The 23,903-nt window shown below is 40.5% G+C and overlaps 2 protein-coding genes and 1 long non-coding RNA gene across 3 annotated transcripts in view; 1 reads left to right on the plus strand and 2 right to left on the minus strand.

Annotated features, from left to right (window-relative positions):
* Window positions 1–4,676, plus strand: part of LOC308284669 (anoctamin-8-like) — a gene marked incomplete at its 5' end in the record, with an annotated part of 29,011 nt that extends 24,335 nt beyond the window's left edge. The window contains 6 exons of the mRNA XM_080725370.1: window positions 108–608; window positions 946–1,122; window positions 1,524–1,715; window positions 2,257–2,388; window positions 2,794–2,904; window positions 3,929–4,676. Of these exons, the coding sequence (XP_080581496.1) occupies window positions 108–608; window positions 946–1,122; window positions 1,524–1,715; window positions 2,257–2,388; window positions 2,794–2,904; window positions 3,929–4,594 (1,779 nt within the window). The 3' untranslated portion in view covers window positions 4,595–4,676. The remainder of the gene's footprint in view (window positions 1–107; window positions 609–945; window positions 1,123–1,523; window positions 1,716–2,256; window positions 2,389–2,793; window positions 2,905–3,928) is intronic.
* A 1,959-nt stretch (window positions 4,677–6,635) lies between these two features.
* LOC308285415 (DET1- and DDB1-associated protein 1-like) lies at window positions 6,636–11,420 on the minus strand. Its single transcript, XM_080726168.1, has 5 exons — window positions 11,134–11,420; window positions 9,981–10,061; window positions 9,715–9,766; window positions 9,300–9,361; window positions 6,636–9,033 (listed from the first exon to the last, which is right to left on the minus strand). Exons 1-5 carry the CDS (start codon window positions 11,140–11,142, stop codon window positions 8,929–8,931), a joined length of 309 nt encoding a protein of 102 aa, XP_080582294.1. The 5' UTR covers window positions 11,143–11,420; the 3' UTR covers window positions 6,636–8,928.
* Window positions 11,421–13,136: 1,716 nt separating this feature from the next.
* LOC308285702 lies at window positions 13,137–14,416 on the minus strand. Its single transcript, XR_013962078.1, has 2 exons — window positions 14,279–14,416; window positions 13,137–13,681 (listed from the first exon to the last, which is right to left on the minus strand). It is a non-coding gene; the product is annotated as an uncharacterized lncRNA (long non-coding RNA).
* Between the last annotated feature and the right edge of the window lie 9,487 nt (window positions 14,417–23,903).

Here is a 23,903-nt window from a genome sequence, read left to right on the forward strand (position 1 = left end):
GCTGCTTTGGTACCTTGGGCTTTTACAATAATATAACGTATTTAAGTATCTACAATAGAGTACAGGCTGGTGCATAAGCATTTACCATTCTTTCATACTCTTCACAGATGCTAGCCACTCTGTTGATCTTCCGTCAGTTCCTACAGAACATCAAAGAAGTCCTACAGCCGTATCTGTACGAGCACCACAAGCTGGGCGTCTTCACCCCCAGGGTGGTGTGGGAACTCCTCCAGGCAATCGCAGTCAAATATGGCCGCCTGGCTCTGGGAAAGGCTCAAGCGTCGATGACGGCCTACTCCTTCCTGGGGCCAAGGGGGATTGCTGTCATTCACTGTGCTGACGGCAGCACGGATGCAAAAAAGAGAGGCGATCTGAAAGCTGGGTTCAGGCTCACAGAGGAAGAGTGGGACCTGAGTGACAGTGCCCTGCGTCAACGCAAGGTCGGCTTCTCGGAGAAGGTCGACTATCAGGACGTCACGGCGGAAACACAACCAACAGCAGACGACAATTCCCTGGAGGACAGTCCCACACTGGTGGACGAAGGAATGTACGCATCTAGTATTTCTGACAGCTGCGACGATGACAGCGACTGCGAGGCACTGTCTCAGGTGTGTGTGTGTGTGTGTGTGTGTGTGTGTGTGTGTGTGTGTGTGTGTGTGTGTGTGTGTGTGTGTGTGTGTGTGTGTGTGTGTGTGTGTGTATAGCCTGTCCATCTGGGGGTTCAAGGCCTGTCCACATCAGAACTTGTACCTGTGAAGAGGGACAGGGAACCGAGGACAGAGCCAGAGGAGAGATGAGCTGTCCAAAAACACTATTTTGCTCTGCTTCATATTTTTCATTAGTTAAATATTTGTAAAAACCCACAGACAGACTCTTCAAAATAGCCAAATTTGCACATCTACAAGCTCACAACCACAATCCTAACGCTAATCTACATTTCAGCAGGAAACCAAAGAGAAGAGTGCTGTGGTCTCGCTGAATGGATCTGATTCTCTGTGTAAGAGAAGAAAAAAATTAAGTGAGGGGAAAGAGGACAAGAAATCTTGGATTGATCCACCACAAGAACCCAGAACCGTGACCCTCACCCAGGCTGAGATTGAGAGCTGTATGCAAACATACGAGGTGAGACTCATTTATTTGTGACTGGCTCTAATGAGAGAATTTAAAACATTTAATGTCTATCTTATATTGTCTAGCTTATGTTTCTGATTAGTTAAGAAGATGGATGGAAAATGTAATAATAATATCTCAAATTGAATAATAATATCTCAAATGAATGTAGTGCTTTTCTAAGTGCCCAAAGCATGCTTTACATGGGGTGGGGGGGGGGGGACAAAAGAAAAGCTATTTTATTAGGGAGAAATTACTATAGAATAAAAACAGTAGTGAGACTGGGGGGTGTGTTGTCAGCTGGGGAAAGTAAAGACTTCAAGTATGGGACACTGTTTGTGGACATTTAGATTCCATCTCCACAAACATTGTACTGCATCCATGAGAACACTGGTGACTTTTGACCTCAACAGGACACCCTTCAAGACTACCAGGAGATGTTCGTTCAGTTTGGCTACGTGGTTCTCTTCTCCTCGGCCTTTCCTCTAGCTGCTATGTGTGCTCTCATCAACAACATCATCGAGATACGCAGCGATGGCCTGAAGCTCTGCACAGGTCTGCAGAGGCCCTTTGGACAAAGGGTGGACTCTATTGGTCGATGGCAGGTCAGCGTCCTTTGCTTCTTGCTCTAAGAAAAATGCTTTATAGCAGGGGTCTTCAACGTTTTCTGGCCAAGGACCCCTTAGTTGAGAGAGAAATTAAGCGGGGACCCCCACAACCATAGTTACATTGTTTGACAGCACAATCATCAGTGTATTTTGGATTCATGTCAATTTGCGTTTTCAGATATTTAACCACTTGAACTGTCAATACTTAATAAACTTGACCTTTCACTCTGTATTTAGTCTGCTCTTTTTCCCCTCTACACCAAAACTCTTTGACAAAAATAGCCGATCTACAAGCTCAGTGTGAGCTTGTAGATCTGCTATTTTTGGCTAAAGTTCTCCGAATATGGATGCTAGGGTTCAAGTGGTTAATATAAAAAAGGAGGAAAAAAATGTTTCTATCACACAAAGATTTGGAGGACCCCCTGTAGTAACTCTGGGGACCCCCTGCTTTATAGAAATGTAAATTAAAGTCAAAATTAACATGACATTATTAAGTTGACAATCTGTATATTTCTTCCTCTATTTGTGGCATTAACAGACTGTGATGGAGGCCATGGGACTGATAGCCATCATAGTGAACTGTTACCTGATTGGTCAATGCGGGCAGCTTCAACGGCTCTTCCCCTGGCTGAGTCCAGAGATGACTATTATCTGCATCGTCTTGCTAGAGGTATGCTGGAATGTGTCCACTAACAGTAAGGACAAGGCTGTGTAAGTGGTGTGTGAGGCTTCAGTTTCATTGTAGGGTGCTGCTCACCTGTTATTATCTGTTGTCTGGCTTTGCTGCAAAAGCAAAAGTCAAACGATCCGTTTTTGTAGCTGTATTTTTGTGCACTCACATTGAGTTTTGTGTTTGTTAGCAACAATAGAAATTGCAAATCCTCTTTGTAGCCCATGGGCCCTATTTTCGTCTATGCCTTACCCTTATCCCTTAACTCTTTTGAATTGAAAATATAGCCCTATGTGTTTAAGAGCTTTATTTTTGTTTGGACATAATTCATTATATTGTGACTGTTTGTGCCTTCATGTAACTTGTCTGTTCATCCTGTCCCTTTGTGATGTTGGTGGTTTACAGCACTTTGCAATTCTCCTAAAGTACGTCATCCATGTTTCCATCCCTGACATCCCTGGCTGGGTAGCAGACGAGATGGCCAAGCTAGAGTACCGACGAAGGGAAGCTTTCAAGGTATACTGTAGTTATCTTATAGCTTGAAAGACCTTCGAACGAAAGCATATTTGAAAGCTTGCTCTACTTTGTGAGACTGGTATCATACTGTGAGTCTGTCTTATTCTGTGCCCCTCGGTCTTTGTATGGTATGTCGAAAGAGAGCGAAGCCTTCATTTTGATCAGCATTATTTATTCTTCAAATGTTATCCCCAATTTAGTCATTATGCCAAGTCGCCATAAACAAGCTATACCTCATTCCTTATTGCTGCCACTCCCACTGCTGGCCTGCGGAGGGTGTTGTAGAGTACAGTAGATGTTGACAACCATGTCTCCTCTGATGCACATGGAGTCGCCAGCTGTTTCACTAAACATATGCACTCCACTGACCAACCTGTAGATGTTAGTGTATGTTGTGTATGTTAGCTGTATACCAAAACAGAAATAAAGTGTTCATACACACTACACAGTAAGCTGAGGTAAGCGGCATATGGTATGTAAGTTTCATTTTCTGTCACCCAACAGTGACCACTTTGTAAAGAGCGGATAATGGCATGTTTTATAGGGAATGTTGCTGGAGTTTGAGATGGTGGTCTAAAGATTATGTAGTGTGAAATATACACAACATAATCTTTAGACCACCATCTTTAACTCCAGCTTCTTTCATCTGACACGATGTATGAAGTAATTTTTTTATGAAAATCAGATATTTTTGGCAAGTGGGTCATCGCATGACCAGGGTTGGAAAGGTATAGAATGCCTTTATTGTCATTTCACACTACAACAATATTTGGTGTGACATCTCAGTAATACATACGATAGGTAAAAATAGATTCAATAAATGAAAACACCAGCAACGATCAACGTATTAAAGTACGAATATGAAAATCTGTATAAATCTGTATATTGCACTGTATGATGCATGAAGGGTTGACACACTGCCATTTGTTTTCACATACACATCTCTCTCAAAATGTCTCGGGTCTATTGCTTTCACGCTCACTCTCTCTCTTCTTCCTAACTCCTGGGTCTGTGTGCGGAGCAGAAACACGAGCGCCAGGCACAGCAGCACTTCCAGCAGCAGCTTAGGCGCCGTCGAGAGGAGGAGGAGATGCAACGTCAGGCCGAGCTGCAGGCCGAGGCTCGCCAGGAGAGCGAGTACCACAAGGCAGACCCCCACCACCACCACCATGATAAGACCTCTGGGAGCAAGCCGGGGGACAAGCCCAAGAGGCCCAGCTCTCTGCTGGGCAACAACAACGTGATGAAGCTGAAGCAGATCATCCCGCTCCAGGGGAAGTCGCGCTCCCCTGCCCAGTCCCCGACAGGAGGCGAGGCTAAACTCCCCGGCTTCCTGAATTTCAAGTTCCTGAAGTCACCCGAGGTGAAAAAGGAACAGGCAGTGGCAGTGGGAGGAGGGTCCACAGTGAATGCCTCTGCTGCCCCCAGTGGCCAGGAGAGGTCACAATCTCCCAACAGGACATTCAGTCCCGGGAAGCTGTTCAATTTCAGCAAGTCGGAGGGGACTGTGGTGTGCGTTAATGGGACACAGCCTTCCAGAACAGGCGATGCTTCCTCCCAGGCTCCAAGCACACAATCTAGCAAGACTGACCTAAATACAACACCTGAGGAATTACCTTCTAACGATTCAGATAAAGGAGAAACAAGACAATCAAGTGATTCAGATAACCCTGGCTCAAAGAGTCAATAAACAGACTATTAAAACATTCCATTATGTAAAGATGGACTGTGCAATGGTCAGGCAACATTCTGAGCCTTCAAAGCACCTGTAATGTCACAGAAACTTTAGTTGAGAGGACCAAATGTAAGGTCAGCAAGTGTTAGACTTTAACTATTGATGCAAACTGCTTTGCACAAAATCATTATACTGTATCAATTCTCACCTGGCTCTATGGCTTCCATGTAAAAAGAAATGTACAGTATGTGTAATTCCTTGAATGAAGCTCAAGTACTCTGTAACTAAGGTTAAAGTACTGCATGACTTGTAGCTCTGTAACTGGATTCCAATTGCCATTTGGCACACAAAGAATTAACCTATATCTGTGCAAAGAATGTTTTAAACTGAACTATGAGCATTGTTTAGCCTGTTTATAAAAGGATGTAAAGATTGTGAATATTACTTTACCAATTACATTATTTTCTTCATGCCTGCCTTGAATGCATGTTGTATCATCTGCAAGCATTTCACTGGTAATTCCATGTCTTTTCAGTTGTCAAGCACTTTCAAAGCCATTCTATTCCTCCGCAATAGCTCAGATTATAATCACTGTGACCGTGAAAAATATATTTTTCTTAGCTTTGATTTTCTATGAATTATTTTATTACATAAATGTGTGAATGTACTCCAGTGATGCAAACATGATCTCACTTGAATAAATACCCATTATGAGACCATGGAAGTTTTTGATTTTTGGATCAGATATAGATTGATATTAAGCATAATAGAATAAATAGATACATGCAGGTAACAGCACATTAAGACACGCTAGGTAATTTAGCTCAATTTATTGAGAATAAGGATCCAAGAGATATTAAAATGCAATGAAACATAAAAACACATCTGTGAGGATAATTTCCATTCAGTGTCAATTAAAGAGAACTTTGTTTATCACAAGTTACACGTGGTCATGATACTTAAACGAAAGGAGAACATCTGAAATCGACAATGACATCCAGGAAGATAAACCAAAGCAGATCTGTCCCTGCCTCGTTTTGAAATGTGAAAGGTGTCAAAATATATTTGTCCAGGCTTATTGAAGCAAGTACCTGTGAACATAAATGTTTAACATATCCATAGACAGATGTAATGATTGGCCATGGCAAAAATTATAGTTGATAGTTTGTAAATATTGTATGAACTAAAGAGCAGATCAGCTATTTTCACTATTTTAAAGTAAAAAAAAAAAAAAGGAACAGTTTTGGACTTGTGTTTCCACCCAACAGCAACGATAGTATGTATGATCACTTTGATCAGGGTACGATTTGTAGGGGAATACCAGTAGAGTCGCCAGAAAGAAGGTTGCCTGCTGGTATATGCCTTTTGATTGATTGATTAATTGAGGTATTAGATGTTTTGGATAGGAAAAGGTACAGTTTCATGACAGTACAGTTCACTTATACAACGTCAACTAAAATTAAACTCAGGTAAGGCAGGGCTTATTTGTTATTTTCCATTGAGATCCTTAATATCCATATAACTGTAAACTATGCCTAAACGGATAAACCTAACCTTAACCTTGGTAAAACGGTGCCAAAACCTAACCCTATTAATAATCTTAACTTCAGTAAAGATATACTTAATCCTAAAGTTATATCTAACTTTATTCTCAGTAAAACAAATACAAGAATAAAAATCTCTGCAACCTTCTTTCTGGCGACTCTACCGGTTACCTTTGTAGGGGGGCACATTTTCTTACCTCTTCGTACAACAAATAGCTGATCTAAAATCTCACAACACGTCACAATGTGTGATCTTGTAGATCTGCAACCCAATTTTTTAATAAAAGGGTTAACGAGATAAATGTGGTTAACATACCGTACATTTGAACAACTTGTTAGTCATACGGTGTATGACTGTTAGTCATATTGTGTAACTCTTTCAGTTATTCTTTTAGGTCTTTCACCGGAATATTGATACGATATATGAACCATTCCACATACATAGAATTAGCCTATTAACGACTATTTTTGTGTTTGCCCCAGACACTCGAAAATGACACAGGCAATGGAAGTGTATTAATTTATGTATTCTTCTGACAAGTGTTGCGTTCCATGATCTCAGGTGCTAGCCTAGGGTTAGGGTTACAGCATTCGTTATTGTGGAGTACTTACAGTATGTATGTAGACACATGCTGTAATGACAACGGAGCTACGAGAGGTATCAAAAGACTACTAAAATGAATGTTACACAGTGGGACTTTAAAATTGTGATATAATCAAACAAATATCAAACATATCAAGACAGTCTACATTTCCCAAACAATTCATGTAATTAAGTCTGACCAACAAAAAGATAGGCTAATTAATGAACAGAGAAGGGATATTAAAAGCGAGGTATGTAATCTCCCCAGAACCACAAATCGAACCCTGTGTATGGTCTATCTATACTGACTGAACCTGCTCAAACAGGTTTATTTTTTTTCATAATGTGCAACAATTGATGCCTCAAATTGCAGATAAGACAGACTTCAACGAGTGAAGCGATGTTTCAAATTTTACTCAGCTTTGGCTCTTGTGCCAACATCAGATTAGTCTTCAAAATAAAATATGGCTGCCTCAGAGAGGATGTCCTTGATGCAATATTACCTGATAGAGGGCCAGAACAAGCACACCTTACACAACTGTACAAATATACAAACTTTGGAAAGTTATTGTGAATACAATTCACCAACTTCACAAGTAGCAGCAGAAAGAGAGGGGCTCCGTTTTCTTTTCATGTTCCAGCGGCAACCATCCATCTAATAAACACAAATGTGCTTGTCCTCATTAATAATCATGCCTTGTCTGGATGACCAAATTTGAATGGCACATTTATGACAAGTTTGCACAATTGAACTACATGTCCACCAAATGAGTTCCTATATAGCTACTACTGTCACCAGTCAATCTCACCAGTCTAGTGAGCATCTCCACACAGCAAACCTATTTTACACAATGTCGGATGTGACAGCCTTGCACTTCAGGAGATGCAAGCACTGCAGAACTGATGCACGCCAAGCATTCAATATCATGCTTTAAATATTGCTACAAAACAGATAGGTCATACAAAAACATTTTGCATCATCTGGTATGTATTGGCCTAAATGTGACCTAAATTGAAGGAGACGCTAGATCCACACAAATTAAGACCATATACATTTCTTCACCTGTTATCACGCCGTAAACCAATGAAGCAAAACACTCACTTTCACTTTAAGGCAATAACTCATCGATCACTCAACTGAAGGGAGAGAACAGAACATTTCCTTTGGGACGCAAGTCTTATAGCACAACACAGTCCACAACAATAACCTGAGTTCCTAATTACATCAAGGGAGTTGACATCTTGGTATTTTCATTTCCATGATGACAACTTCATGCTGGGTGATCTAAGGGTCTCAATGACCACCACGTAAAAGCATGTCATCACATTTCAAAACCAAAATACTCCTAATGGAGAGTAAACCGCAATAAGGTGGCATGCAACTTAATTACATGGACTTAACATAAAACATGCATATCTTGAGTGCCTGTCTGAATTAATATACCTGTAGACCGCTCAAAAGCACTAAGGAGCACTGAATGTACATGAACAAAAAAACACATTTGAGCACAAATCAATGTAAACCAGATAGAGGAGTGAAAAGGTAGGCATTTCTGTCATATGTTCGTTTACCATGCCAAATTACAAAGTACAGATGCTCAAGCAGATGTGTGGTCCGAGTTTGCCAGGAACTCTCTACTGAAAGTAAATTTGAGAGATGTGCACAAAAATGGACTGCAGATTATAGAAAGAAATGTCTGCTAAGGCAGAAATTTTAATTGTGCCATTAACCATTATATATTGTTGGACGAGGCCACCCAAGGGTCTACAACAAATCAGGAAATAGTCGATCTTCAAGCTCACAACAAATCGTGTTGCAAGCTTGTTGTTCTGATATTTTTGCAGAATGTTTGCCTAGTTCTGCTGAATGTGCACCTATTATGACATGCCCAGAATAGGGATGCTAGGGTTCATGTGGATAAAGCACAATTTATACTTCATTGTACAACGGTGTTGTTCACCGAAAATGATGTGACCAAGTATACTATAAATTAGGCTTAAGATGATATGAACATGTCTTCTTCACTGAATTCATTGTTCAGTAATAGCGGCAGTGTTCTACACCGCCTGCATTACAGTATCTTTCCTCATGTGCTTCGGTATCAAGGCTTCTGCTTTGCAAACATATATTCTGCATCTGCGTTTGAGTTAAGGAGTGAGCGTGCCTGTTGCCTGTCTGTGCGCATGTCAGTGTGTTAGTCCGTCTTTGTTGGAAGAGTGCCCTACGAGTCCTCATTCAGCTCCCGACTATCAGTCCTGGCAATCTTTCGTGGAGGTGCGGCATTCTCTCCTTCGGCCTGCTCCTGTTCCCGCTTTTTGGCTGCATTCTGAGGGTACAAACCAAAAAAAATCAGAAAGATGTTCAATTGTAAAAAGCAGGGGTTGTCATCTGCACAATCAAACACAATGCAACAGGCCTTGTGTCCAACTTAACTTGCAATATGACATTGATGCAATTATAGAAACTAACATTTTGAAACCGAGACTCAATCAAACATATACCTCAGTAGGGATTCTTCCATTGGCATTTGGCAATTTTATTTTTGTGTATGATAATATTGTACATGACATCCAATGAGAAGAAGTCCATTACCTTCTTATCCCACTGCTGATGAAGATATCGCAATAAGATGTTTGTCTTCTCTGTGACTATAACTGAGGAGAAACACAGATTGATTAATCAGATTACAATTTAGGCATTTAGTGGACGCTCTTAACCAGAGCAAATAACAATCACAGAACATTTACTTAGCATCGAGTAAAAAGGCAGACAAAGAGTGAAGACTACAGCTTATTGCCCTATTTACCCCAGAGTGAATGGATCATACAGTATAATGTATACACCTACACTCAGGGGTCAGATGTCGAGAGAAAAAATTACAATGACAAAGTGACATAATATCTGTGACATTGAGACCCTAACAAGGTCACAGTTTTTGCCATTGTGGCATTATTCTCCAGTTTCTTGCTTCACCAAGATGATTTATCCTCAACCTTGACATACTTACTCTGTTCTGATGGATAATCCCGAGTTGGAAGATACACTGATGGCCGGCGGTTCTACATAAATAAAAAAGTCAAGACAGATATAATTGTGATTGACATTAACTTTGAGGCATTTGTCAGTTGTCTGGGCACAAAAGTTTCACTTGTCTGGAGAAAAATGTGTAATTTTACATGTATTAGCTTTTTCTTACTTGCATTCTCTTTATAATTTAATTGTAAGTTATAACGTAATAATAAGTTACACCTTTGGAAACACAAGTACACTTACTGAAGCTTTACACACAGAGTCTGCGTGGAATCTGCTGAAGTTTGATTTGTTGTAGACAGGCAGCCCTCTCAAGAAATCTGCCTGTTAATGACAAGGACTGTCAACAACTCTGTGTCCACTAAACTTACGTTAAGTGATAAATGTGTATTTAACAGGCGCCAATGACAGCAATATAAATATACAAATCAAGAAGACTCCCCACTACATCTAATGCACATAACACATGGGAGCGTGTCGGCGGACAGTATGATTATCCAGTACTACAATACTAGTAAGACGCCTCAGGGCGACATGCAACCTCGCCCTAACAAACATGCGTACTCTGTTATTCGTTACGTGAAAGTCCTATGATGTCTATGACATCTGACATCATACCCTTTGATGCCCATACATGGAGATCCCTGTCTGTAGAACCGGCCACACAGATATGGGCTGTCTTGGCCATATATGGATTCTGTTAATGTGGTATGTGGCCTCCAAATATGGGCATTCCCATATTAAGTCCTGTTAGATATGGGCTTAATATTGATGACATCAGGGAACTCCATATATGGGCATAAAAGGGATTATGTTAGTGTGACAACAGTGAAGCCAGAGCGTGATGTCATAGCGGAAAACCCATTCTGTTAAGAGTGGTTACCCTGACATCACAGTGATGTCAGAACATGATGTCAGAGCGACAAATCCATAGGCGTGACAGAGACAGTTTTCATAGTTAACTTAACTGCGACCTATGATCGCAATAAAAACACTCTGTTATAAGTAAAAGTAAAAATGTACCTGCATAAAAGTATCAAAGTGTTGGCATCAAAAAGTACCAAGAGTGGAGTAAAAGTACAGTATTTGGATCTGAGATATTCTAGTGGAGTAGAAGTAAAAGTATTGGAAATTGATAATACTCAAGTAAAGTACAAATTCCTAAAAGTTGTACTTATGTACATTACTTAAGTAAATGCACTTAGTTACTTTACATCTCTGTGATTATCCCAGAGTTTGCGAACGGACACACGACTTTATTAAATGTAAACAAACCAGTTAGCAGTTTACCACCACAGGAAAGAAGGACATCACTGCTTACTACGAAACGTATCGATGATTAGTAGAAACGTCAAAAATATGTTATAAATACAAAATAATAGTAATTATACATTACCTTATCCATATTTTATCCAAGTCTTGATTAAGCTCCTTGGTCACGTAATGAGACCTGAAAGGATCAGTCGCTAATGGCTCGCCGCTACTAGCTAAACGTTGTCTTCAACAAAAAGCGTTCTTTACCACTTCCGATTCTTAGGTTAGTAACAATAAATGCTCGAGATATTTCTTTGACATTTATCACATTTCATCACCCTCCAAACACTTTCAGTTCGTTAAATCGCCCTATTAGTTGCCACAAACGCTCAAGGTTCTTTCCTCTCGCTGCCTTGTTGATGTGCTCTCCACTGTTCACATCTACTCCATCTTTGTTGTTCGTCTGTGTGGGCGGTAACCTTCAGCTGATCCAACGACGCCATTGGTTGATGGCTGGTAAACACGTCAAGGAAGTCTGCTCATTGGTGAATAAGTAAACACACAAGGCCAGCCCTCCAATACACGGAGGAGCTTATCAGCATGGAAACATCCAGTGAAACGTCTCTCTACTTCGCCCACCAGCGGCGTCAGTTCAGAAAAAGCTAAGGTATGGCAACATGACTGGTGCGCGCGTGCAAGACACCTGTCATGTTGCCATACCTTAGCAACATGCACAATGAAAAGTACATTTTATTATTTCCCCCTGTAGCCAAGCCAAGGTATGGCAGATGCCATATCTTGCCATACCCAATTGACGCCTCTGTCGCCTACTATAGCATCCTAAAAAGGTCTGGGTCCCCGGCCGGACCTCACACTGGTTCCCAAACTTTTTTCACGCAGGGCCCAGGGGACCCCAAAAGTTACACTTATTAGCCCGCAGACCCCCATTTGAAAAGATATGCCAGGGACCCCCATAAAAAGAAGATTGTTACGGCTCTAGCTGTGATTTCATTTTCAAGGAATCCCAGTCTGACATGCATTAGGCTATTTAATGGCATTTCTATATTGTCGGCAGTGGGGGTAATCTCCACGGATACAGCCAGGACTCGGGATACCTGGGTCACCTCGATGTAAAAAACTTCTATTTATGCCCCAAAATGACTGGGTATACATGTTTTGAAGCATGTTCTAATCACATATTGTACTTTACTTAAAACAGTTTCAAAATATACAATTTTTTGGGGAAGTAGCCAATTTAACACTGCCCATTCTTCCTTGGTGCCTTCGTACCCGGCCATACCTATCTCAATCTATATTATTTACAAAATATAGCATTCAGAGATTGTGGAATAGTTGTCTGGCTACGCGAGACTAAGTGACCCCAGGAATCCACTTCCGCTGCGACGCTCTATAGGCCTATATTTAGGTGTATTCAAGAGAAAATACAGCATAAAATGGTGTGGCTTTCAGAATCAGCTTCATTGTCACATCACAGGTTTACAGGTGTAAACAGTAGGTGAAATCTCTTTTATTTCCATGTGTGTGTGTGTGTGTGTGTGTGTGTGTGTGTATTGTATAGAGAGATAGATATCCTTTACTATTTTACCTTTTATCTTCTTATTCACCCTGTCTAGAAGCTTGAAGTATAATATTATTTTAACAGACTACAGATTGAAAATAAATACATTGGTGAAATTGAGTCACTGTCCCCGTCTTTTATTTTCTTGTTGGTGAGTGGTGCTACCATACATCATTGGATGTTGAGTCTTTTGCAACAGACTATATAGTATTATGTACATGCTATAAACACCCTGAACCTTGCATTAAAAGGAATAGTTTACTCCTATCAATTAGGCCTACTCACCCCATGGAGACTTGAGTTCAATAAACAAAACATGTTTTTGTTGCATTCCTAAGCCAATTATATATGAAGTTTCCGGATGAAGACACAAATGCGACAAAAACAAAAAATTATATATTTTAACTCAATCTCCATGGGGAGAGTAATTAATGTCATAATGCTCTATGACATTGTCTGTTTGACTCAAACATGACATTGACTTCTTAATATTCTAACTTAGAAAAAAATCTTATCACATACTGATTAACATCATTAAAAGCAATTTAGCACCAATAACCCTTCAATTGAAACAGAAGTGGGATCTTTATTCAAAAACGGATAACTTTGCAAGCTTATTTTACTTGACATACAGTATCCTATTAGAAATCAAATGCCACTGAAATGATGATAATGATAAGTTGTTGCCAGGTTGGTGTACATCTCTTGTTGTACAAGTGCTGCACAACCAGTAATTCATTTTACATTGCAAGTCTCTGAGAAAACAGAAAAAAACGTCTTTCCCATTTGACACTTTCAGTGCGAGAGAGATTTTCTTCCCTTCAACATGCGGCGCAGAATGACCTCAATGCCTCCCTTGGTACTGAGTCTTTTGACCCAGCCATGGGTCCTGATCCGTTTGATGTTCTTGGGCTGGTACTCAGTGCCTCTCTTCTTCGTCCGTACCTGTTGGTAGTGCCAAGGAAGCTGCTGCTGCTGGAACACCCCTGTACGCTCAGTCTGTGACAGGAGTGGTGTACATCTGGAAATCTGAGGTTCTGGGGCAGCTCTGGATAGAACCCAGCTGCTGAGAAGTCTATTGTGGGAAGCACTAACATTTGCTGTAGCAATGCTGTTGAGAAAGTTTTGACAACACAGGCATGGCATTGATTGATTGATTGATTGATTGATTGATTGAAGACTTTATTAGAAGTTTGCATAGGAAAAGGTACAGTTTCATGACGGTACAGTTCACTGTTACAAGGCCTACTAAAAGGAGATCCTAGAAAAGACTAAGCTTATTTCCACAGGAAACCATTTAAGTATCTCATATAACATTGAATGAAAGACGAATAGAACACAGTACTATGCAGTAGATATAGTCAGTAACAAAATGTTAAAAAATTAAAGAACAATGCAGCATTGAAAGAGAATGCTGCATTTACACAATTTACACACACACACACACACACACACACACACACACACACACTCACTCACTCACTCACTCACTCACTCACACACACACACTCACACTCACAGCATAATTTGATATTAACTGTATGCTCTCAATCATAATCAAATTTCGCTGTTGATGCCGGGGTCTCTTTTAAGGGCACCACAAGTCCAAAACTCAGTTACGCCATCACTATAACTTGCTAAACTTAGCAATAGCATCTTGGCCACAATCATTGCTGGCCTTGACATGCGTTTAGATCAATATAATTACCTGCTAGAAGGTGTCACTCCACGTAATCGGAGCAGAGAATTCCGTAAAATATTCATTTTGGATTTGGATTTATTCTCAAAAAGGTGTGTTGACAAAAAATAGCACTGCCATGGACACAGCATGAAAGTCACAGATTTCCCAGGCACCCTCAATACACGAAGCAATGTGATTGGCTCGGACATTTCGGCCAATGGAATCGCTCTTTACTAACCTCGCGTCACCAGCATTTCTAGCTCTTTACTGAAATGCAGCAGACGAGCTCATATAAACACAAACAGTCTGCACGGAGAGGAGACGAGTTCCACATTAGGGGAAAATAAAAACATAAATAAAAACATAATTAAAAACACAATACAGTTGGAGGGGGTTACAGCATTGTGTAAACAGAGCTATGTTGCATTGTGCCATTTTATATACAGTATATACAGGGTATAAAGCTTTTGGAACAAATAGCAGCATTATTTCTTCTCAAAATACATTTAAAACTAGCAGCTCTATCTGTTTCATACTGTATGTGCAGTAGGTCTAGATTTCAGTCCATGGTTTGTTGTCCTTAGGGTGGTTGTGTTTCTAGCCTTCTTTTGTAGCAACAGTTCACAAATCTTGCTGCTGTGTTCGCACATTGTTGTATTTCTCCCAGTAGGTATGTATGGGAGTTTTTCATCATTGGTCATGTTTTCAAACTCATTTCGGGTGTGGGAAGTATGTGCCTCTGATGTCTTGGTATAGTGGGCAGGTGGTTAGAAAGTGTAGCTCTGTTTCCACCACATTTTGTGTGCAGTGGGTGCATGGCCTGTCTTCCCTTGGAAGTGGGGTCTGTCCGTCTGTCTGTGGCGGCCTTTCTCTATGGCAAGGCTGTGTTCACTGAGTCAGTACCTAGTCAAGGCTTTCCTAAGTTTTGGGTTGTTTACCGTGCTCAGATATGCCAACCCAGTAACACCAGCCGTCATCTAGACCTATGGTCTAGGGTTAGCCCTCATTTGAACCGTCTATCGTTAGTCTGTCTATAGACCGATTGTAGCTGATTACATTTAATCCATTATTCCATACTTGTTGATTACAAAAACAGCTTTAATATGCACACCTGGGTTTCAAATATTGGAATAAAGTAATTTTAAAGCCATACTGTGTAAGTTGCTCACCTAGTGGTCATTAGCCCTATAGCGAACCGCGGTCGCGTCCGCGTCTTTCGGCCGTTTTTCGTACCTTCAGACCCCCGCGTCTGCCTCCACCTCGCTGAGATCTATCTTTGGAGGGGTCCCTTGTTCCTGTGCGTTCAGTAATTCCAGAGATACACTCCTTCACCCTGCCTGGTAGGCGAAATTACCTAGAGACTGGATGGTACAAACCGGCGACAACAAAATGGCGACCCCACTTCAAGATGCGATGTGATTGGCCGGCAGTTGTATAACCCTCGCTGTGATTGGCCGGTAGTGTGATGACGCAATTTTGGCGCGAGATCCGGTCCACGGCAAGGATCTCAGTTTACATAATAGAGAAGGCTTTACAGGCTGAAATTCACGGCGCGGATCTTCTAAAACTTTTGTGTTTTAATAGTTAGGAGAATTTTAAGATTTGTTTTATAAAAAAAGTTACATAGTACAACTTTAAGAGCCAATTTCACTATATAGTCTAGTTTAGTTGTAGCCGTCATCTGAACGCTTCATCTGAACGATATATAACCGGTTTAGGACAAACGTGTGTTAGACCATCTTTTTTTTTAAATACATTTTTATCAGGTTGTTCATTAACGGATGCTAACAGTATAGCTTGAAATGATTAGATCTCCCGGTTCTACCTTAATAGTTGTAGTTTGCATCCACTGAGCAGTTTTCTGGTCATTGCACGTCTTTTATCCGTCTATAAAAAGCTGGGCAATAAGTCCTTTGAAAAATTCTGTAATAAATAAAAAAGTGTAATAAATAATGCCGTGGTGCTGACAGCATAGCCTATTACTTCTCTGAGTTACATTCATTCTGACAGCAATATAAACACGTACACGTACCGTACGGCTGTTCGACTCTCCCCACATCCCCACGTACCCCACCATTCAATGATAATGATTAAATAAAATCGTTTTATAATATGTATCAATATAAAGTTATAGCCTTGTCAAGCAAAATGCACCGACCTAAAAAGAAACGGCGGGAGGCAATATCACATACAAATAGTGCAATAGTGCTTCCTCACTTGCATCAGTGTTCCTAGTCTAGCGGTTAGTGTTTGGGTCTGGTATGTAGAAGTACGCGAGTTTGAATCTGGGTGGCTACCTATGTCAAATATGAACAGCAATGAAATGCGGTATAAATTCAATCAGCTGCAGTACCACATGAAGGTTACAGGATCTCAAAACCAAAAAAATGTGTTTTTAAACCTGCAGGCTGCCATCATTTTCACTACTTTCGGCGGCCTCTAGTGGCGAAATGTAGTCGTTTAAATGCCGGTGATACAATGTCTAGTCTATACTAGACGGTGAAAAAACTTTAAAATTTAAACTCGTCACAGACCGGATCTAGCTAGCCGTCCGGTTACGGCGAAGACAGCATTTGAACGCGATTTAACCCCCAAATTGCTTAGTGGGATGTATATTCTATTTGTAGTGCTGGGTAGCATTCAACGCAGCGTGCTATTTCTGTGAGTTTGCACGCACATTCCCACTAGGGCAGAGGAAAAAGGCACTTGAAAAATGATCATGATGGTGCTATAACAGGCCGATTCGTGTTCTGTCTATAACTGCATGGATCTGCGTGAAACTTTGCACGCACACTCCCTAGATGCCAAGGAAAAATCTCTGCCCTTCATTTTTCACATTTGCTTTTTACAGTGCCACCAGGAGGCCGACTTTTTAAACAAATCTTTTGATATATCGCCTATTCTGTCCAAAAATCATGCAAATCGGTACACAGTATCTCTATAGACAACATTCCTGGCCGATTGCAGGAGGGAGGCCCCGCCCCCAAGTCGAAAGGGAACTTCCGGGTTCTCTCTGTCAGGCATGCATATAAACGTGTTGCCAAGTCAATTTATTTACCTAAACTATCTTGTTTTTTTTGCTTATTTATATTGCAAGAGTTGGCTTGTTTCGCTTATTTCTCTCACAAATTTTGGCAACACTGCCCAGCGCTGCAGTAAAAGATTATGACAATGAACTGAAAGGGTTAAACCAACGGAGGTTTTTTTTTCCAGCTGTCAGCTAGATGGTGCGGTGCGGTCATGGTCTCTTGATATGCAAGCCACCGCTATCTTCGATGTTTTTATTCTATCTACACCAGTTAATAGTATTGATGACATCCTTAACATATCCTAAACTCAGCAAACTCCCCAGAGAAGCAGCACGACTCACAACAACAACAACAACAACAACAACAACAAGGTAAAACTCTCATGCTAGCTAATTAGCATTGTTAGCTACGATCTTTTACTGTATGGTGACTACTACTCTTGTTACAACTAAGTAAAAGTTATTTTCACTTGTGACAACACAACATTGATTATAATTGAAATAAAAGCTCTTCGCTGTTGTGTTGCATCTGTGAATGCAATTGTTTTCTGTCTTTCAGACCTGTACTGTACGTCCATGCAGGACCAATGAAGCCAGATGTGAGGGTCGAGATCTCCTCATCATATTTATTGCAATAAAATATTTATACACACTTTTCTTTGACTTGTCCATGCCTTTTTTTTAACTGTTGAGGGTTTCAAATGTTGTACTGTATATTGTGTTATTGATTGATTGATTGATTGATTGAAGACTTTATTAGAAGTTTGCATAGGAAAAGGTACAGTTTCATGACGGTACAGTTCACTGGTACAAGGTCTACTAAAAGGAGATCCATGAAAAGACTAAGCTTATTTCCACTGGAAACCATTTAAGTATCTCATATAACATTGAATGACAGACAGATAGAACACAGTACTATGCAGTAGATATGTAAAGAAAAACAAAACAAAGACAGTAATTCTTAAACAAACAGTATATACAAAGAAGGGGCAGGGGAGGGTAGGGTTGGGGCTAGGTTCATTATTACCAGTTGCGAACGGCTGCTGCCTGTAAGTGGCTTTTCAGGGCAATTTTAAAGGATGCAAGTGATCCACACTCCTTTATGGCCTTCGGTAAGGCTTTCCACATTTTGGTGGTATAGCAGAAAAAAGAGTTTGACCCTTTGTTGGTTTTGACTCTGGGTTGAAAGTGATCTGTGGCGCTGCCTCTGGTGTTGTAATTATGGACATCCTTAATGTTTATAAAGTATTTTGACAGGTACTTGGGTATCATAGTGGTGTAGTGTATCTTGTACACCAGGCCCATTGCAAGCTGCTGTACTCTGTCATCTACTCTGAGCCACCCCACTCTTAATTGGTGAGTAGCGGTGAGGTGAGTCTGATAGGGAAGGCTAAGCAGGACCCTAATTAGTTTATTTTGGGCTGTTTGGAGTTTAGTTTTCAGGGCTTGTGGGGCGTCACGATACCATACGTGGACTCCGTAGTCAAAGAGGGGCTGGATTATTGCACCAGCTATGGTCTTCAGTGTGTTAAAATTGACCATCGGGGCTATCCTCTGTAGGAAACGAGTTCGTTGGTTGATTTTATTTATTACTTTAGAAGTCATCTTTTCACTGGAAAGATTAGCTTCCAGGATACATCCTAAGTAAGAGATTTCGTTTTTTCGTGTTATGACCTTGTCACCCACTTTGATTGTGAAGTTATCGACCTTTTTGAGGTTATGATTTGTTCCAAAGAGGATGGACTCCGTTTTTCCCAGGTGAATTGATAATTTGTTGTCGTTAAGCCATGTGCAGATCTTACTTAGTTCAGAGTTAAGTGTCTTCTCAACCTGCAAGTGGTCCTTGCCCGAGACTAGGAGAGCCGAGTCATCCGCGAACAGGAACAGGTTGCAGTCACAAGCAGATGCCATGTCGTTCACGTATATTAGGAACAACAGAGGCCCCAGTATGCTACCTTGAGGAACACCACAGCTTACTGGGAGGGGGGGGGACATGGTACCGTTAATCTCCACCACCTGTTCCCTCCCCACCAGGTAAGATTGCATCCAACTCACTGCTGCGCTGTCAAGACCGATGGCTTTTAGTTTCTCAATCAGAATAGAATGATTTACGGTATCAAATGCCTTCTGGAGGTCCATCATGACCATGCCGCTATATTTGCCGTCATCCGCTTCGCGTTTGATTTGGTCAGTCAAATAGAGAAGGCATGTGTCGGTGGAATGAGATTTTCTGAATCCAGATTGGAACTCGTAAATCAGATTATTCTCATCGAGATATCTTGCAATCTGTTCGTAGACTATTTTCTCCATGACTTTGGATATGGAGCTGAGAATGGAAACGGGACGGTAGTTTCCAGGGTCTAGTTTGCTACCTTTTTTATGCAGGGGGGTTACTTTTGCTAGTTTGAAGTCCTGTGGGACATGACCCTGTTCGATGGAAAGGTTAATTATGTGGGTAATGATTGGAGCAATGGTGGCGGCTGAATCTCTGAGAAATCTAGCTGGAATTTTATCAAGGCCAGTGGCCTTGTGCTGAGGTAGGGCGCTCAGTTTTTTAAACACTTCATCAGTTGTCACTGTGGCAAGTTTAAAACTGTCTTTTATGATGTCTTTTATTATGTTGCCATTGAGATAAGGAATGTTCCCAATGATGCTTTGAAGGAATGCTTTTAAACACTTGTCATTTTCAATTAATCCAGTTTGTTTTTGTATCTATTAAAGCCAAATGTATTCATTGTTTTGACGTGACAGTTTAGGATTTAATGATTAAATGAGCATTAAATATGAATGGATATTTATATTGCCTTGATTAGGATTAAATCGATGATTTACAGTGATATAGTGAAATGAACACAGCATAGGATGCACATAATAGGTGGGCTAATGTGTATTATGTCTATTCTGGAGTGGGTTGAGTTGTTGACAGGCCTATTTGTAAAAACATTAATGCATATCACACAACACAAGCCAACTGTGACTTCATGGTGACATCCCAGAAGAGTGGAGAATGGAGAAGATGACGTTTGACATGATCAACCAGCGTTCTGAAGGGAAAAGGTTTGCTAGCTAGAATCATACAACATTCGCTTCCATGAAATACTGATTAGGTTCAATGCTTGCTTTCAAATACACAAATCTGTTTATTTGTAGGCCTATATCAATTCAATTCAAAGGAGCTTTATTGGCATGAGAAGACATGTTTATATTGCCAAAGCAAGTGTCAAATAAAATAAAAACAGTTTAAAATGGCGAACATATAATATGACATGCAGTTGGAGGGAGTACAGCATTGTGTAAAAAGCTATGTCGCATTGTGACATTTTATATATATATACAGGGTATAAAGCTTTTGAAACAATTTAAATAGCGTTATTTTTTAAGAAGTTTGCATATGAAAAAAGGTAGTTTCATGACAGTACACTAGTACAAGGTCAACTAAAAGCATACGCCCAAGAAAGCCTATGGCATTGTTTCAATTGAGATCTCTTTTTTTTTCCTCCAACTCATAACATTGAATGACGGCAGAACGGGTGTGTATCGTCACAACTCATTTATTTATCAGCAGAGTGGATGAGTGTTGCCATTAAGTGACATTGTTAACATAAGTTACAAAGTAAAATTACAAAGTAAAACAATCCCGTCTCATTAGTTAAGAGGAGAATCAGATCAGATGAACGTAAACAGGAAATCGCGCTACGATCAAGCCCAAAAAAGGGCTTCCGGTCCGAAGTAGGGGGCGTGGCCAGGCATGTTGTCTATAGTCATGTGACAAATCTGTCACTGTCAGATATTTCATATTCCATCGTAATTGGCTAACATTGCCTTGCAAAGTTTGCAGGATTGGTCAGTTTTTAACATGCTATTTCCGTAATTCTTGCGCGCACATTACCACTAGGCTGAGGAACAAATGCCACCCTTTTCACATTGGCTTGTTATAGCGCCACCAACAGGTCAATTTTGCAAAACACTCTTTTGGAACAAAATGCCTCAAATCATGAATGCAACGTCCCATGGCGACCATGTTTGCATATTACATAAAAAAAACAGAGTGGCAACAGGGTGTCATTTCATTAACGTAATGGCAAGATGGCTGCCGTGTGAATATGGTCTAGCCGCTAGACCATATTCACATGCCATGTTTCTTAAGCCTTTCACGCTAGACTCTAGCATGAAAGGCCTAAGAAACATGGCACCCTTTTCACATTGGCCTATTATAGCACCACCAGGAGGCCACAATAACCTACCTGACCTGGTGGAGACCTGTGCTCCGAGGAGCACTTTTTCTACTTTCTCCAATCTCTGCTGGCACATAGGTTCTACTGGGTTATGACTAGGCTGTAATGTAGCCTACATTTATGAAACTGACAATAATAGGCTATATAATCACGGATTAGTAACATATTGTAAAGTAGGATTCATTTAAGCAAATAATGGGTTCTTTCTCCTGATTGGGAGAAATTGGCATTGGAAAATGTATTTTCTGCTTACTAAAGCGCTAGAGAGACAGGGAGACAGATATTACGAATTAACATGGCATATATAGAGCTTTAACTTTTTGACAAAACCAAAACACATTATATTGTATAATGTGGAAATGTTTAAGTTGTACTTGAGCCTGGCAGGTTAGGCAACTACACGCGCGCGCGCGCACACACAGCTGTTCATTTCTCAGCCTTAGCAACAGGGATACAAGACTCTCCCATTGGCCTCTGCTTCTCCTTGATTGGTCGTCTATTGGTCATCTTCATTGCCACTCAGAAGGGGAGGATGAAGACAGGAGAACACTGTGGATGGATGCAGATACAAGGGCAAAAGGGTTGGGGAGAATCTCGCTTGGATGCGCAATAATGGCAGTGAATGCTGATGGAGAGGAATCATTTTTGTAGCCAGCATTAAAATGCAAGTCGTGCACTGGAGTTTTAAGATAAATTCAAGCTTCGCTTCACGTTTTAAATAATTATGCTAATTAATAGCGAGTAATTACCACCCTATCTAGCATAATACGTAGCCTACACTGTTGCTGTGCTGCAGCAAATGCAACATTTTTCTCAATGCAGTTTCAACGGCCCTAGACTGGAATATTTGATGCACTTCTCTAATCGCCCATAAACAACAAACAACCTTGCAGGTAAAGAATCAATTTCACTGTCATTTTGTGCTGTTTATGAGCTTTTGTGTTGATCGTGATCTAGGTAAACAATGATGGATGCATTTGTTTTTGTTTTCCTATATGCTGAATATCAAATGATTAGACATATAATTTGACAATGCATCGACCTTGTTCTTGCAGTCCAATTACCCATGTATTTAGCTACATTTTTACCAAATCGTAGAAAGCCTGTTTATCTTGAATCCCTAATTTGTTAAATTGTTTAATATTTATTCAATTGGAATGCTAGGGTAAACTAAATTGTTATCTACTATCTATGATACACAGTGATGTTTTAAATCAAAGCCAGTGCCACCATCACCTGCAAAACACCATTATCTGCAAAATATGAATGGAAGAATCCTCTGTAATGTAAATTAGGCTGTATTTTGCGGTTATTGCATGGGCGGTTCAGCTCTTTCAAGGTGTATCTGCATAACTGCATTTGCCCTGCTACAACGCTGTGCAAAACAGTGTAGGCCTTGCAGGTGGAAATGTAGAGCAGCACACTGTGTACCAAATGTGGTATAGGCTACTTGAAGCCCAGCTTATCACCTTTCTGCATTGCAGGCCAGAAAATAAAATGGCTGATTAGAACAACTTGACTTTGAGGTGAGGGAATTACATTTGTGTATTATATTATTACAAATCCAATTTAGGCGTAAAGTGAAGAGAGATGTTGTTTTGATGAACAGAAACTGCAGTAATGGTCATGTGGTATTGGTTGGGTATAGTGGCGTAGCTAGGTCAGAATTATCCAAACCAGGATAGACTTGATGTGTGGTCACACATGTACATTACTGTGCACCTTGGTTTATTATGTAAAATGCTGTGAAGTTAAACACTTTTGTGTCCAAATATAATTAGATACAAGAGAAAGTATTTTTTAACAGTTTGGCATTCTATCAACTCCATTACATCGGAGCTTAGCAGTCCCTCTGCACATTCAATATACATGTTTACTGCATACGCCTGCATGTGTACATAATAGGCCTTTATAGTTGGAACCTACTGTACATAGGTTCTAGGTTAAACCTTTTTTTAAAGATTTTTTGGGGGGGCTTTTATACCTTTATTTGATAGGACAGTAGACTGACAGGAAATTGGGGAGAGAGATGGGGAATGACATGCGGCAAAGTTTGTCCAGATCGGGAATTGAACCGGCGACACCATCAGGCATCAATGCCTATGTGGTATGCGCCTAGGCCAGTGGGCGCCTAGGTTAAACTTTTTATGTTACAATGCAGTGTGATACACAACAAAATCCAGAGTGTTACATTAATTTCACTATCAAGCACTTTTTTGTTTAGTTCTATATGTGATTGTATGCTATCATGCTGAATATCTTGTTGACTGATAGGACACGGGCACCTGGCAGGGTATGTGACATAGCCTATATGGTCAGGGTACTAAAGTATCGTTAGATTTTCAATAGGAATTCAATTTTAAAAAATCATTTTTCTCTCAATTTTCAA

The sequence above is a fragment of the Nannobrachium achirus genome (assembly GCF_963921795.1).
Source record: "Nannobrachium achirus genome assembly, chromosome: 5".
Lineage (NCBI taxonomy): Eukaryota > Metazoa > Chordata > Actinopteri > Myctophiformes > Myctophidae > Nannobrachium > Nannobrachium achirus.

Coding starts and splice junctions, on each gene's coding strand:
- LOC308285415 (XM_080726168.1), bottom strand. Junction 9,362..9,714: donor GGATTATCCATCAGAACAGA/GTAAGTATGTCA, acceptor GTTTCTCCTCAG/TTATAGTCACAGAGAAGACA. Junction 9,034..9,299: donor ATCAGCAGTGGGATAAGAAG/GTAATGGACTTC, acceptor TTGTACCCTCAG/AATGCAGCCAAAAAGCGGGA.